At 41.4% G+C, this 13,273-nt stretch overlaps 1 protein-coding gene across 2 annotated transcripts in view; it reads left to right on the forward strand.

Moving 5' to 3' along the window:
* The window catches only part of LOC134402647 (glypican-5-like), a 505,390-nt gene that overhangs the window by 298,604 nt on the left and 193,513 nt on the right, over positions 1-13,273 (forward strand). For both annotated transcript variants that reach the window (XM_063132253.1, XM_063132254.1), the window contains one exon: positions 9,579-9,699. In XM_063132253.1, coding sequence (XP_062988323.1) covers positions 9,579-9,699 — 121 coding nt within the window. The remainder of the gene's footprint in view (positions 1-9,578; positions 9,700-13,273) is intronic.

Raw genomic sequence — 13,273 nt, forward strand, 5'->3', positions numbered from 1 at the left:
TGGAGCAGGAGAAAACTGTGAGGGCTTTGAATACTTGCCTCTCCTCTGAGATGGTTGTTCGTTCACCTCTTGATCTTCTTTTCTGAGTCTGGGTTAGGATATTTATTGCATTTGCATACCCCATAGCCGAAGCTCTCTGGGTGGTCCACATAAGATAAAAACACTTAAAAAACAATATACAAAAATTAAAAAACACAAAAACATGCAATATACACATACATTTAAAACTACTATAACAACTTTAAAACGATGAGCCAAAAAACAGACCCAGGCTCATTACATATTGCTAAATGCCTGGAAGAAGATAAAAAGTCTTCACCTGGTGCTGAAAAGATGACAATGTTGGTGCCAGGTGGGCCTCGTCAGGGAGATTGTTCCACAGTTGGGGGGCCACCACAGAGAAGGCCCTCTCTCTTGTTGCCATCCTCTGAGCTTCCCTTGGAGTAGGCACCAGGAGGAGGACCTTTGATGTTGAATGTAGTATTTGGGTAGGTTCATGTTGGGAGAGGCGTTCCATCAGGTATTGTGGTCCCAAGCTATCTAAGGCTTTATAGGTTAAAACCAGCACCTTGAATTGTGCTCAGAAACATACAGGCAGCCAAGCAGGACAGGGTGGGTCTTATATGCTTGAACCTTCTGGTCCCTGTTATCAATCTGGCTGCTGCATTTTGCACAAGCTGAAGCTTCTGAACCATCTTCAAAGGCAGCCCTACTTAGAGTGCATTGCAGTAATCTAATTTGGAGGTTACCGGAGCATAGACAACTGAAGCCAGGTTATCTCTGTCCAGATAGGGGCATAGCTAGGCCACCATCCGAAGCTGGTAGAAGGCACAATGTGCAACCGAGGCCACCTGAGCCTCAAGTAACAGAGAAGGTTCTAGGAGCTACAAACCTACTCCTTCAGGGGTAGTGCAACCTCATCCAGAACAGTTTGAACACCCTCCATCCAGTCAGCAGAACCACCCACTAACAGCATCTCAGTCTTGTCTGGATTGAGCTCAATTTATGAGCCCTCACCCAGTCCATTGTCGCAGCCACTGGCATGCTTATCTGCATCAGGAAAGGAAACGAGGGTCAGTTTCAAACCCTCCAATGCACATGTCTGTAATACCCTGTTTTCATACCGAAAGATCACTATCTAGACCCTGCCCTACTCCTCAAACGATAGTAATATGCCACTTGCTGTATTTATTTGCTCTCTAATAGCCTGTCCTACATATAGTTAAAGGTCAGGATAGTGTTTGTTCATTTGATTAAGGTTGTTGGCTGTTTTTGGCTCAATGGAGTTCCATGATGTGTACGACTCACTTTGTGTCTGCAAGCCAAGCTGCAGGCTGTTCTCTGAATTCTGGGAATGTTTTTGCATCATTTTGGGAAGGTTTTGCTATTTGCACAAATTTCTAAGAAATTTACAGAAATGTCTGAGCAGTTTGTACAAATTACGGCCAAATTTGCACACATTACGCAAATTTGGCTATCATTGGGGCAAATTACGAGGAAATCTGTGCAAATTGCAGAACTTTCCCCCCAAAATGTGCAAATTCCCAGGAAATGGTTCACATGACATGCTAAGTCATGGTTTGCACAACACACTAAACCGTATTGTTTAACTCAACATGCTTATCCACCGTGGCATAGTGTGTTGTCTGAACAGAGTCTTTGGCCTTAGCTAGACCGGGCTTTATCACGGGGCGAACCCCAGGATCATCCCTGTGCATCCACATGATGCACAGGGAATCCTAGGATCAGGGAGGGATCATCCCTCCCTTGCCCCGGGATAGAGCCCTCCGCTTTGGACCCTTTTTTTCTGTGGTCCCGAGCTGAGCCCGAGACCACAGAACGTGTGGCCCGTTGCCGTGGTTTGACCTGGCTTTGCATACGGGGCACAGCGCTCCCCAGGAGCACTGCGCCCTTCAGGGTTAGGGTGGGGGGAGTGGGGAAAGTAGTTTACATTTTTAAAAAACTTACCTTTAGCGCATGACTGTTCGTGCGCTCCATCCTCTTTTTTAAAAAAAAATGGCGGGCGCAACATCTCTCTTCCTGAGGTTGTCGCGCCTCACATGTAAACGGGGCAGGGATCTCGCGTTAATCACAATGCGAGATCTTCCCTCCTCCATCGCAAACTATAAGGTAAGTCTAGCTAAGGCCTTTGCCTGTATATATTGACCCAGTTCACACGTAACAACAACCAATGGACTGTTGGGGCTGCAAGAGAGTATGCTGCCTCCTGCGCACTTACTGCTTCTGCTTTGTATCCACTTTGCGAAAGTGTTAGCTGTGATATCAGAACCTGGCACTCTGTTGAGGTTTAAGCAACCCATAGTTTCAACCCAAGAATAAACCTCAGACTCCAAAAAATGTTATGTGCAATGAGGTCATTTATGAGCATTTATACTCATGTAATAGATTTCATAGTTAAAACTATTGGAACTTATTTTGTGTATGGTTTCATACTTTTGATGTTCTATAAACTGTGAACATTTCCATCATCTACATTTATGTTGCCAGATAGATCATTTTTTTTAAAAAAGTGGTATGTTTTACTATGTCCCTTGATTATTTTTTGCTTATCTTTCTCCAACAGTTATTTATTTGTTTGTTTGAATTTTGCTCCATAATTTACTTTTTATAAGGTGCCGTTTTATACCTGCCTTTGTATATTATGCTGCTTCTCTTACATTTACTTTTTCCCATGAGTACTTTAAAGCTATTATCTTAAAGACCCTTAATTATACATATCTCAGGATAACAGTCTTCAAATTACTGATTCCAAAACCGTCTCTCCATAGTAAATAGCAATGCCTCCACAAAGAGGAGCTGCAAGGGATTTACATATGTGAATCTGCATATGTTTAGGAAAAGACCAGCAGTCTGTTTCAGAGCCTTTGAAAGAACACAGCTTGAAGGAAATGATGCTATTCTGTATTATCCTGTTTCAAAACCACATACTTTCAGTTCTTATTAAAATATAGTTTTTCAAACTTATAAAATACAGAACACTTCCTCATTACGTATACAATTCAAATTAATGTATGATTTTTTTGGCAGGGGGTGGAGTTTAATGACAGCAAAGCATTTAATCAAGAGGCTTAGTAAAATTAACCAAAAGCTTTAGTGACACAAAACTCATTTCTTGGAGGTAAGGGATTGTGGAATTAAAAAATAGACTACTTAGAAAGTGCAGTGACTGGAGGCTGTTTCTCACATGTATTTCATGCAACAGACTCCTCCCAGACGTGTTTCTGTATTGCACAAATGGTGGTAAATATGTGTTGGATGTATCGGCCACCAGTGTAAGGTATGTTAAAAGTGATGTTGCATTACGATATCCAGGGATGTTTAAGTCAGCAAAAGTCAAGATTGTTCAAGTTCTCAGAATTCTGTCTGTAAAGTTGGCATGATAGAGACTGTGGGCCATGTACTGCTGTGCTGCTCCTTTTATTGTGATTTTCGACATATTTTCATTACCCCTTACAAGGAATACCTGGAAAATCTGATGTGTTTAATTATAGATTATCTCCTGGCTGACCAGAATTCTCAGATAACCTCCAAGGTGGCTAGATTCTGTGCTGCTGTGATTGCTTGTCAGTATGGGATGATACCACCTGTCTGTGACGATGTTTTAATTTCTTAAATCTTATATTAATATGAGTGGGACATGTACAATGTACAATTTAATCAATTGCTTACTTACTTGTACTTTTAATTAATTATTACCTTTTTCTATTATTATATTTATAGCCCCACCTTACTTTGCTGGCCCTGGGAATATTATTGTGTTACTGCTGTTCTGTTTTGCTGGTCTTGTGACTGTAATAAATTCTTCAGCATTCCATCTCAAAGCTTATTTCAACTCAAGTCCAAATCAGATTGCACGCTTTGTGTGTGTGGTGGGTGGGCAGGTGGGTCCTTTTGCATGAAAAACTGTGTATAATTTCAAGCATATTTTTCCAAATGTACATTTATTTACTTATTTATTTATTAAGACATTTGTATCCTGCCCTATATCACCAGGATCTCAGGGTGGCATACAGATAAAATCATACAAACAATATAAAACAATAAATATACACAGCTAAAAACAAATTAAACCATTAATAAACAAAAAACACTACAGAATTTAAAAACAAAAACAATTAAAACTATGCACAGGCTTGGTGAATTTATCCATCCAATGTACACATCAATTTGCACGTCTCTGTATGTGTTCTTCTCCTGCTGATTAAAGCAAATTTGTGCACATTTTTGAAATGTACTCATTTTGAAATGTATGCATTTTTGAAATGTACTCATTTCAAAGTGTATTAACTTTTAAGTGTACACATTCTCACAACATTAACGTGTATTTGTGTACAGTTTTGAAACATACTCATTTTTGAAATGCATTCATTTTTCAAGTATGCATTCTTAAATGTACACATGCAATCCAATGATTTTTTTTATCCACAAATCACATTCAAGCCATTTGCATCTGAGTCTGTGTGAACTGAAGGTGTGAAACTGAAAAGAAAAGAAAACACACACAACTAAAACTAATTTCTGATACATTCCTAATATGTGTATACAGCTTTAAGAGATCCCAGAAGTTTTAGATTGTCTTTCTTTTCTGGAGACTTGGGTAAGGCCTTTTCCTATCTCTCTTAGTGCAGGACTTGGAGCTGAGACAATGTGGCATATGGCTATACAGAAATTAGGCTTCTCCCATGTATTGCAATACTAAAGAACCTTGTTGTGAAGCTACCTGGGCCTCTTGTGTGTTCCATGGGGAGCAGAGCCTGCAGTGAACTGCAAGCTGAGCAGATAAACTCACCGTCCATATTAACCACATCCAAGACCATTACATAGCATCAGAAGAAAACTGCTCTCAGCACAAAGCCACCCGGAGAGAGATTTTTCCAGTGCACAACCTTCTATTAATAGAAAAGGATAGAGCATTTTAGACCTCCCTCTGAGCTAAGCCTTAATGGGAACTTATGAGACAATGGGAACAGAGACTACAGCTATATCTAATCGTTACAAAAACTAAGGAAGAGTCAGGGAACTACAAAATTGCTATGATGCTGCACTACATAGGAGAAAAGGCATTAGAAAGATATACCAACATCCCAACTATCTATACAGACCCAGCAAACAAGATACTAGCAGAAGCCCTTACTGCATTCAGATATGATTGTGAGCTCAGGAGAGATCCTGTTTTTGAACAATTCCAGTTCTGGCAACTTCATTATGATGAAGCAGCAGGCATAGACTCTTTTCTCAGCCCACCCAGCATTGTGAATGTGGGGCCTCCGTAGATCTAAATTGTCTTCAGCGTTTCAGATGGCAAGCACAAAGAGACACTTTTGGAAAACCCTGACTTGACTGTAGTGCAAGCAAAGGCCTTCAGCAAGCCTCAGGCAGCAGCAATGACTACAGAAACCAAAAGCGTTGTCATTCTGCACAAGAGAGCTACAGAACCTCTCAAGGAAGAAGAAAGCACCTGGGGAAATTTCTGTGGCAGAGAGCCTAGTAGCGGCAAAAGGCAATTGAACCTGCAACAAGTGTCCAGGGAGGAATAATTTTGCTAAAATATGCAGGGCACAACTTAAACCTTCTCATCTCACCAAAGATACAAATGCCTGCTTTATGGGAACAATAAACATGTGCGTGAGAAGCCAGGTGCCTGGTATGTCAGTCATTGTAGCTGCCCTCCCAGTTGCTTTTAAACTAGGTGCTGGGGACAGCACTAACGTGATTCTCCAGCACATTGTAGAACAGAGGTCACCAACCTTTACGGACCCATGGTCACATTTGGGGATTTGAGAAACTGCTGTCGGCACCATCGCAAAATGGCTCCCGTGGAGGATGTAACTAGTCACATAATGGCTGCTAGTCAAAAGAGGAAGGTGGAATAGCAGGGCTTCAGGCTGGGAGGGAGGTGTAAATGACAAGGCAAAGGGGTAGAAGAGGGAGAAAGAGTGAGGCTAGAGGCTAGGAGGGAAACAGCACGGTGGTGGGAAAGAGAAATAGCAAGGCTGAGAATGGAGAGAACACAAGCTGAAGGAGAGAATAAGAGTAAGGCTAGGGGCTAGGAAGGGGAGAGACAGAAGGCTAGGGACAAGGAAGGGAGAGGAAATGGTGATGGGAAAGAAAATGAGCAAGGATAAAGGGTGGAAGTGGAGACACAGAGTGCAAAGGGAAAGGCCTGTGTAGATGGAAGATTGGGTGGGGCCAGGAAGCATCTTTTTCTTTCTTTTCCTGCTTGCTGAACTGCTGATTAGTGGTAGGTTCAGCAAAAGGAAGGAGAAGTCATCATCATAGTACCACTATACTATGGATGCCATGTGTTGTCTTTGACCCCCACCCCCTGAAGTCATCCCTGCATGATCTAAAGGCAAAGGTAGTAATCACAAGTGTGACTAAACCAACAATAGTAGTGTGGTGTAGAGCCAGTGTGGTTTAGTGGCTAGAGTGTTGGACTGGGAGTTGAGAGATCTGGGTTCTAGTTCCTACTCGGCCATAGAAACCCACTGGGTGACTTTGGACCAGTCACAGACTCTCAGCCCAAACTACCTCACAGGGTTGTTGTTGTGAGGATAAAAATGGTGAGGAGGAGGATTATGTACACTGCCTTGGGTTCCTTGGAGGAAAAAAGGTGGGATGTAAATGCAATAAATAATAAATAAATAGTACGGTGATCATACTAAAAAGTAATGGATCATTCAGATTGTGTCTAGACTCAGGGATCTCAACAAGGCAGGCAGACAACAACAATACTGCTCAGTCACTTTGGAGGATGTGCAGAGGAACCTCACTGCTAAAAAGTTATTAAACATCTTGGATAAGAAAGATGGCTACTGGCAAGTAGGCCTAGATAAAAAGTCTGTAGAATTACGTTCTTTCAACTACCCATGGGCCAAATCAACAAGCTGCCCTTTGGCATCAAATTAGCCGGTGAGGTCATTTAACAGAGGAATGATGGGTGCCTTGGGGGCATTCCAGGCATCCATATCATTGTGGATAATTGCAGTATCCAGAAAGAAGAAACATGACAAGATGCTCCAGCTATTCCTTGATGGAGAAAATAAATAAATAAATATGAAGGATTTAGTTTGGCAAGGACAAAATTCCTAGTGGACACCATCAAATACCTGGACCATATCTGACCTAATTCCACCTCAAAGCTCATTCTGACTCGGGTCCATATCTGATTGCAAGAGTTGGTGTGTGTTTTTCTCATGCAAAGTTGTGTTGTTGTTTTCTTATGGACATTTACCCAAATTTATGCATTAATTGTGTGCATTTTTAAATGTATGCATTTTCTCCCAGTGATTAAAGCGTGTCTGTGCACATTTTTCAGAAGTACACATTCATATGCACATTTCGAATGCATAGGAACAGGTGAACTCACCCGCATCCTGTTTGAGCTCTTCTTGCTACTTGGTCCGCAGGCAGCCTGTGAGAGCTCATGATTTTTTTTATCCATGAGCCGCAATTTTGCACAAAATTGCAGATGGGAATATTTTCGGAAATTGTTAATTTCACAAATTTGTGGTCATAAATAACACAACTTGGACAAAATTGCACTCTAGCCACTAAACCACACTGTTAGAGTGGAGACGGAAAATCTGTGATTTCCCCAGCCTTAAATAAACCATGTGTTCCTCACACACACACACTCACACACTAATGGGGGCCTTATCTGCTCTGTTAATCAGCGGTGGGGAAGAAACATGCAGTTTCCCCAATGCTGGGAACATGATGCATTTTTCTCCCTCTACTCTAACGGCATTAGAGAGGAGGGAGAAAATATGCAATTTCCCCAGCCTTGGGGAAATTGTGTATCCCCCCACTGTGTTAATGGTGGCTGTCATTAATGCAGCAGGGGCAAAGAGAGAAAGGGTGGTTGTGACCCAAAAGTCAGGGCAGAGCCACACCTGACCACGCTTGAAGGCTTGAGAGCAATTGGGCATGGGTACATCCTAGTGCCAGAGGTGGGTCTACCTGGGACTGTGAGGGCCAGACGCAAGGGAATCCACTGCCCTTATGGGCCCAGGCTGGTTTTTACAACCTTGCTATGTGTACATTTAGAGGTGCAAATTTGGTAAAATGGAAACTGAATGAATGACTCAACCCTCCCTCCATTAGGAATAAAGTTTGCTTTGATAGTAGTCTCATGCCTTCTGTTTAGAGAGTAGCTCTTCTTTTTAATATTAGTAAAATGTAACTAGACTTTCCAAAGTAAAAGTGTCTGACAGATACATTTTCCCCTGAGTACTCTAATAATGTAGTATATTTTTTAGCAATAACCAGCTGTCTTTTATATATATATATATATATATATATATATACCATTGAAAATTGTTGAATACTCTTATTTGTTCGTTTATAGGAAGGGGGAGATACATTTTGATCTGTACAAAACAAAGAAAAATGTCTTGGGGTTCCCCCCCCCCCAGACTGACTCATCAAAGCCCAAGTAATTTATATGAAGACATTCAATATGGCATCTTGAATGCAAAAGGTGGTGCTGATCTAGTGAAAGATGCATAATTAAATTAGAGTGAGATTTTCAGTTATTGAAAATCCCTCACAAGCTCATTGATTTGGAAAATTAGTGAATCCTCTTGGATGGGTGCTTAAGGACATTGCCTCTTATTTGGTTGCATTTTCCCCTACCCAAAAATAGGCCTGTGGAATTTGGATTTATGAATATGATGCTGTGATAGCTGTCCTAAGCCATTAAATGCTGAGAACAAATGGAAGACATGATAAAGGACACTTCTGCCTAGTCCAACTTTTAAGGACTGGTGCTTTGAAGAGTCCAAAAGGATAGGCCCCTGCCCTAGGTAACGAACAATCTAAAAACCACAAAGGCCCTGTTCAAAGGATACCTTAAACCACAGCTTTAACCATGGTGGATAAGACAAAAAATTATTTATTTATTTATTACATTTTTATACCACTCAATAGCCGAAGCTCTCTGGGCGGTTCACAAAGCCTTATTCACTGTGGTTAAAGCCGTGGTTTAAGGTATCTTATGAACAGGGCCTTTGTGTGAATTTTAGATTGTTAGTTAGGCCATAGAAAACAACAGAGGCAGAGGTAAACACTGAATGAGGCTGTTCAGATGACACTTCAGGCTCTGTGGTTCTAACCCTAACCATGCTGCAGACGGTCCAACTGTGGTTAGTCAGTGAGCAGGTGTTAACAAAATGCATCACTCAAGACACCTTAAACCCTGCTGCTTATCCAAAAGCCTTAACCAGCAGGGTTTAAGATGTTTTCTGAACAGGCCCAAAGAATATGCAATTGTTTCAGTTACATATGCTAAGTTTGGTTACAGCCCAGTACTGCACACAAAGTATGCTATTCCTGATTGTTCAGAGCAGTGCTGGCCTAGGTTTTTGATGGCCCTTGAGCAAGACATCCAACAGTTGCTTCCTCACAGCCACTCAAGTCTGAATTTCATGCACACAAATCCACCAGGAGATTAGTCCTGGATCTCCCAAAATCACGTGCTGAAGTGTTCACTTTCAGAAGTTAAGAACCTTTTCTCTAATGGGGATTTCCCACTTTCCTGTCCTTTTCTATTGCAGTTATACAAGCAGAGTGGTTACCAATGGACTAAAGGCACAAATTAATAACCCAGAATTGAAAGTCAAAGGATTGGACCCACACATCAGTAACCTAATTGATAAACTGCAACATTTTAATCAGGTAAGTTCTCACAATAGGGGGGATTTCAAGAGTCATAGATAGCTGTTATTCTTAGCACTGCGTAAAGCAGGGGTCCCCGCAGGGGCGTATAACGGCACCCATGAAGCTCTCCACTCTCTGTCCCTGTTTTGCCAAGAGGCAAAGGTTCTTTTAGGATTCAGAAGCAATGAGCACACAGGTGGATTTTATTCCATACCAGGGGAAAAGATACAAGGAAACACACAATGCTGAATAAAGATATCTTACTTCCCCGTTATGTTGATGGTCGTTCCAGGAGAACAAAATGGAGAGACCCCAGTCAAAAGGCCAGCATGCAGCACCTCCTCGGTCCAGGGCTGCGTTGAAACTCCCCATGAGCACGTTTCCGAGGATTTATATACTTTACGGCTGCCTGGACTACATGCTTGCTGGCCAGGCCAGCGACCTTCAGTACAGTTTGTGTGCTAGTCAACTCCCGTGTTCTTACTTATTCCTTCAAGGTCATAAGACAAGCCTGAACTGGTGGCTGTCAGCCAACACAGATAATTCTGGTGGCCATCCTTTGCTCCCTAATTAATATCATGGCACAGACAACTAACAGAAAATGCAAAGATATATTGTAAAGCTCTTTTAAAGAATCCAGACTCTCTCATAGTAATTCAGGCATAGACGAGCAATGGCTGTATACCAATGTATGCTCTTCATAAACAAAGGTCTTCTGGTTTTATTTTCCCATACAGCCCTCTTCAAAAAATTATTTCTTGAAGGAGGTAGGTGGAAGAGGGGAGAAATTAATTCTTTTAACAGGGCCAGTGGACCAGCCCTTCTCCACTTCTCATCCCCTTCCATCCTGAGAGGTTTCTGTAGAACCACACTGTGTTCATGATGACTCAGTGCCCTAAGGGTTTGAAATAGCTTGCACAAACTAAGGCCAGATCTACATGAAGCAGGATATTATCACTATGAAAGCATTTTGAAAAAAAGTATATGGCATGTGTCATGGACCCCAACAGTTGCCAGTGCACGTCGGTACTGTTATAAAGCAGTAGTGTAGATCCTATCTAAGGCAAGGGCCCTACTGGAACCTGTGGTGCTCTAGAAAGTAGCCTGTAAAGTTTTGCAGAAGGTTATTTTTCATTTTCAAACTTGGAAGAAAAGGTGATCTGCCAGTAGGTAGGCTGGAAAAGAGGATGAATATGTGCCTGCTTCAGTGATTCACTTGAGTTCTGTGGGTTGTGTCCATGACAATTTACACAGAACGTCTGCTCCTCAGTGCTGAATACCTTATGGTTCCATAATGTTATGGCTTCAGTACACTGTTTTTGCAAGTTACATAGATGGTGTCAATCCAAATTAGCCAGAAGCAATTGATTTTCATTTAATGTAAGCATATTTTCATGTCCACTTTGAGAAAATGTTGATAATGGCATCTGCGGAGTTTGTAATGACAGACTAGCATCTCCTTCCTGTAATCATTCACCATTAGAGACTAGGTATCTTTTGACAACTGCTACTGGCTGAAATATTGATTGTGCTGAATAGTGTGGAAAGGAATCACATTTCCCAAGGCTCAAATGAGCTACTTTTTCTTCCAAGTCTGGGACAGGATCATCTAGGTCTTCTTCACAATGCTGGGTAACAACATGACTAATTTTCTACACCCAAGGAAGCTTTTTTGGGGTGGGGTGGGTGGAAAAGAGTAGAGTTTCAAAAGTAGTTTGTACTATGGCATTGGGGGGGGGGGAGGTACCATAAAACCAGGAAAGCTAAACATTCCATTGGCCCAAGTCATTTGATGGATCTTTTGGACTTTGGCCTTCAGCACTAGAACATAATAAGAAGAACTGCATCTAAAAGATACAGTTCCACAAATCACATTGCACCATGGGTGGGCAGAAGGTAGAACCCCAGATGCTTTGGATTTCAACTCCCTGAAGCACCCAAGCATGGCCAGTGGTCAGGAATGCTGAGCTCCGATATCTAAAACATCTGGAGATCTATTTTCTGTCCACCCTTGCATTGCATCAAACGCGATATATAGCGGTCATCATACTTGTTGTCTCCTTGTAAGAAAGGGGCTTCCTGTGACATTCTGTTGACCTTTAGGAGAAAATAATCCTTCAGTGAAATTTTGCCCCCGACAGATGGAGATTTATATAATGTAATAGACTGCATGGATTAAACAGAATGCTTATTATTGCCTTAAGATGATTTGTTGTTAAGTAATATTAATTACTTTGATCATAATTTTAGTAAGATTTCTTCAGAGATCAAAGCATCAAAGCAAAACATTAAACATATGTAACAGTTTCTTGGTTCTTTATCTCAGGATTAGATTAATTTATAAATAAAAGCTGACACTCAGAAGATGATTAAAAGTGCAATGCTATACACACTTAATTGGGAGCAAGTCCCATTAAATGTAATTGGGCTTACTTCTGAGTAGACATGTATAAAGTTTGTTTTGAATCATAATTTACAGCAATATTCTTTATACACCCTATGCAATTATTTTCAGGATAATAATTTCTGAAGCACAGTACTGTATGTATGTCGTCCTGATGTACTGAAAGCTGGAATATGGCACTGATGTAGCATAGTAGCTAAAAGACTGAACTATAGACCAGGAAGACCCCAGTTCAAATCATACCCTGTCATTCTGTCTAAGCCTGAGTTCCTCCATCTGAGACATAGCTGAGGAATAATACTGACTTTCCTTACAGGATTGCTCTAGTAACTGTTAATATTAGTGCTGGGCTGAAGCCTGTCTCCTGTTTTTGGGAACTTTCTCCCTGCAAAAGAGGCATTTTTTTCTGCCTCTTTTGTTGGGGGGGGGAATTCAGAGAATTTTCTCCTTGGGAAGAGGGCCAGGGTTTCCACATACCCTTTTTAAGTGTAGCCAGTGAGGGGCTTCTTCCTATATTTTTAGTTTTTTAAAAAAACAAATAAACCCTTCCCTCTGTGTTTGGAGGAACCCAGCCGTTCTTAGTGAATGAGTATTGGAGACCATGTGACCTCTCCCTCTCCAATAAGCACTCAGGAAGAACTCCTGAAAATACCAGGGGTGTTTTAAAAAAGAAAAAGAAAGAAAGATGAACCCTCAACAACAGACTACATTTAAAAAGGTATGTGCAAACCCTGTCCCCCTTCCCAAAGACAAAATTCTCCAAAATTCTCACATCTCCCTGCATCTTTCGTCCAAGCTTTTGTTTCCCCACCCCCACCCCCATGAAAGGCTGAAAATGGAATGGTTGAAATTTCCAGCCCAGCACTAGTTAATATGTGTCCTGAATTACAAGAATTTAGCTGCTCCTCTCCAAGGAGAGTTAACAGAAAGACTTACAGACCAAAGCTTTAGAAGAAATCATGGCATTTTATTAGAAAAGGAAACATTAAAAAGGAACATGTGCATAGGAATATTCAAATGAGATTAGTGCACAGACAATAAATAGGACTACCACTACCAGCAAACAGTTTGCTACTAAGGAGAAAGAGAGAGAGAGAGAGAGAGAGAGAACACGAGAGAGAGAACTGAGGCTAGGCAGAATGGCATAAAACCAAGGAAGGAAGGGGAACTTTCCACCAAGTGCTTGTG

Source organism: Elgaria multicarinata, chromosome 8, assembly GCF_023053635.1.
Source record: "Elgaria multicarinata webbii isolate HBS135686 ecotype San Diego chromosome 8, rElgMul1.1.pri, whole genome shotgun sequence".
Taxonomy (NCBI): domain Eukaryota; kingdom Metazoa; phylum Chordata; class Lepidosauria; order Squamata; family Anguidae; genus Elgaria; species Elgaria multicarinata.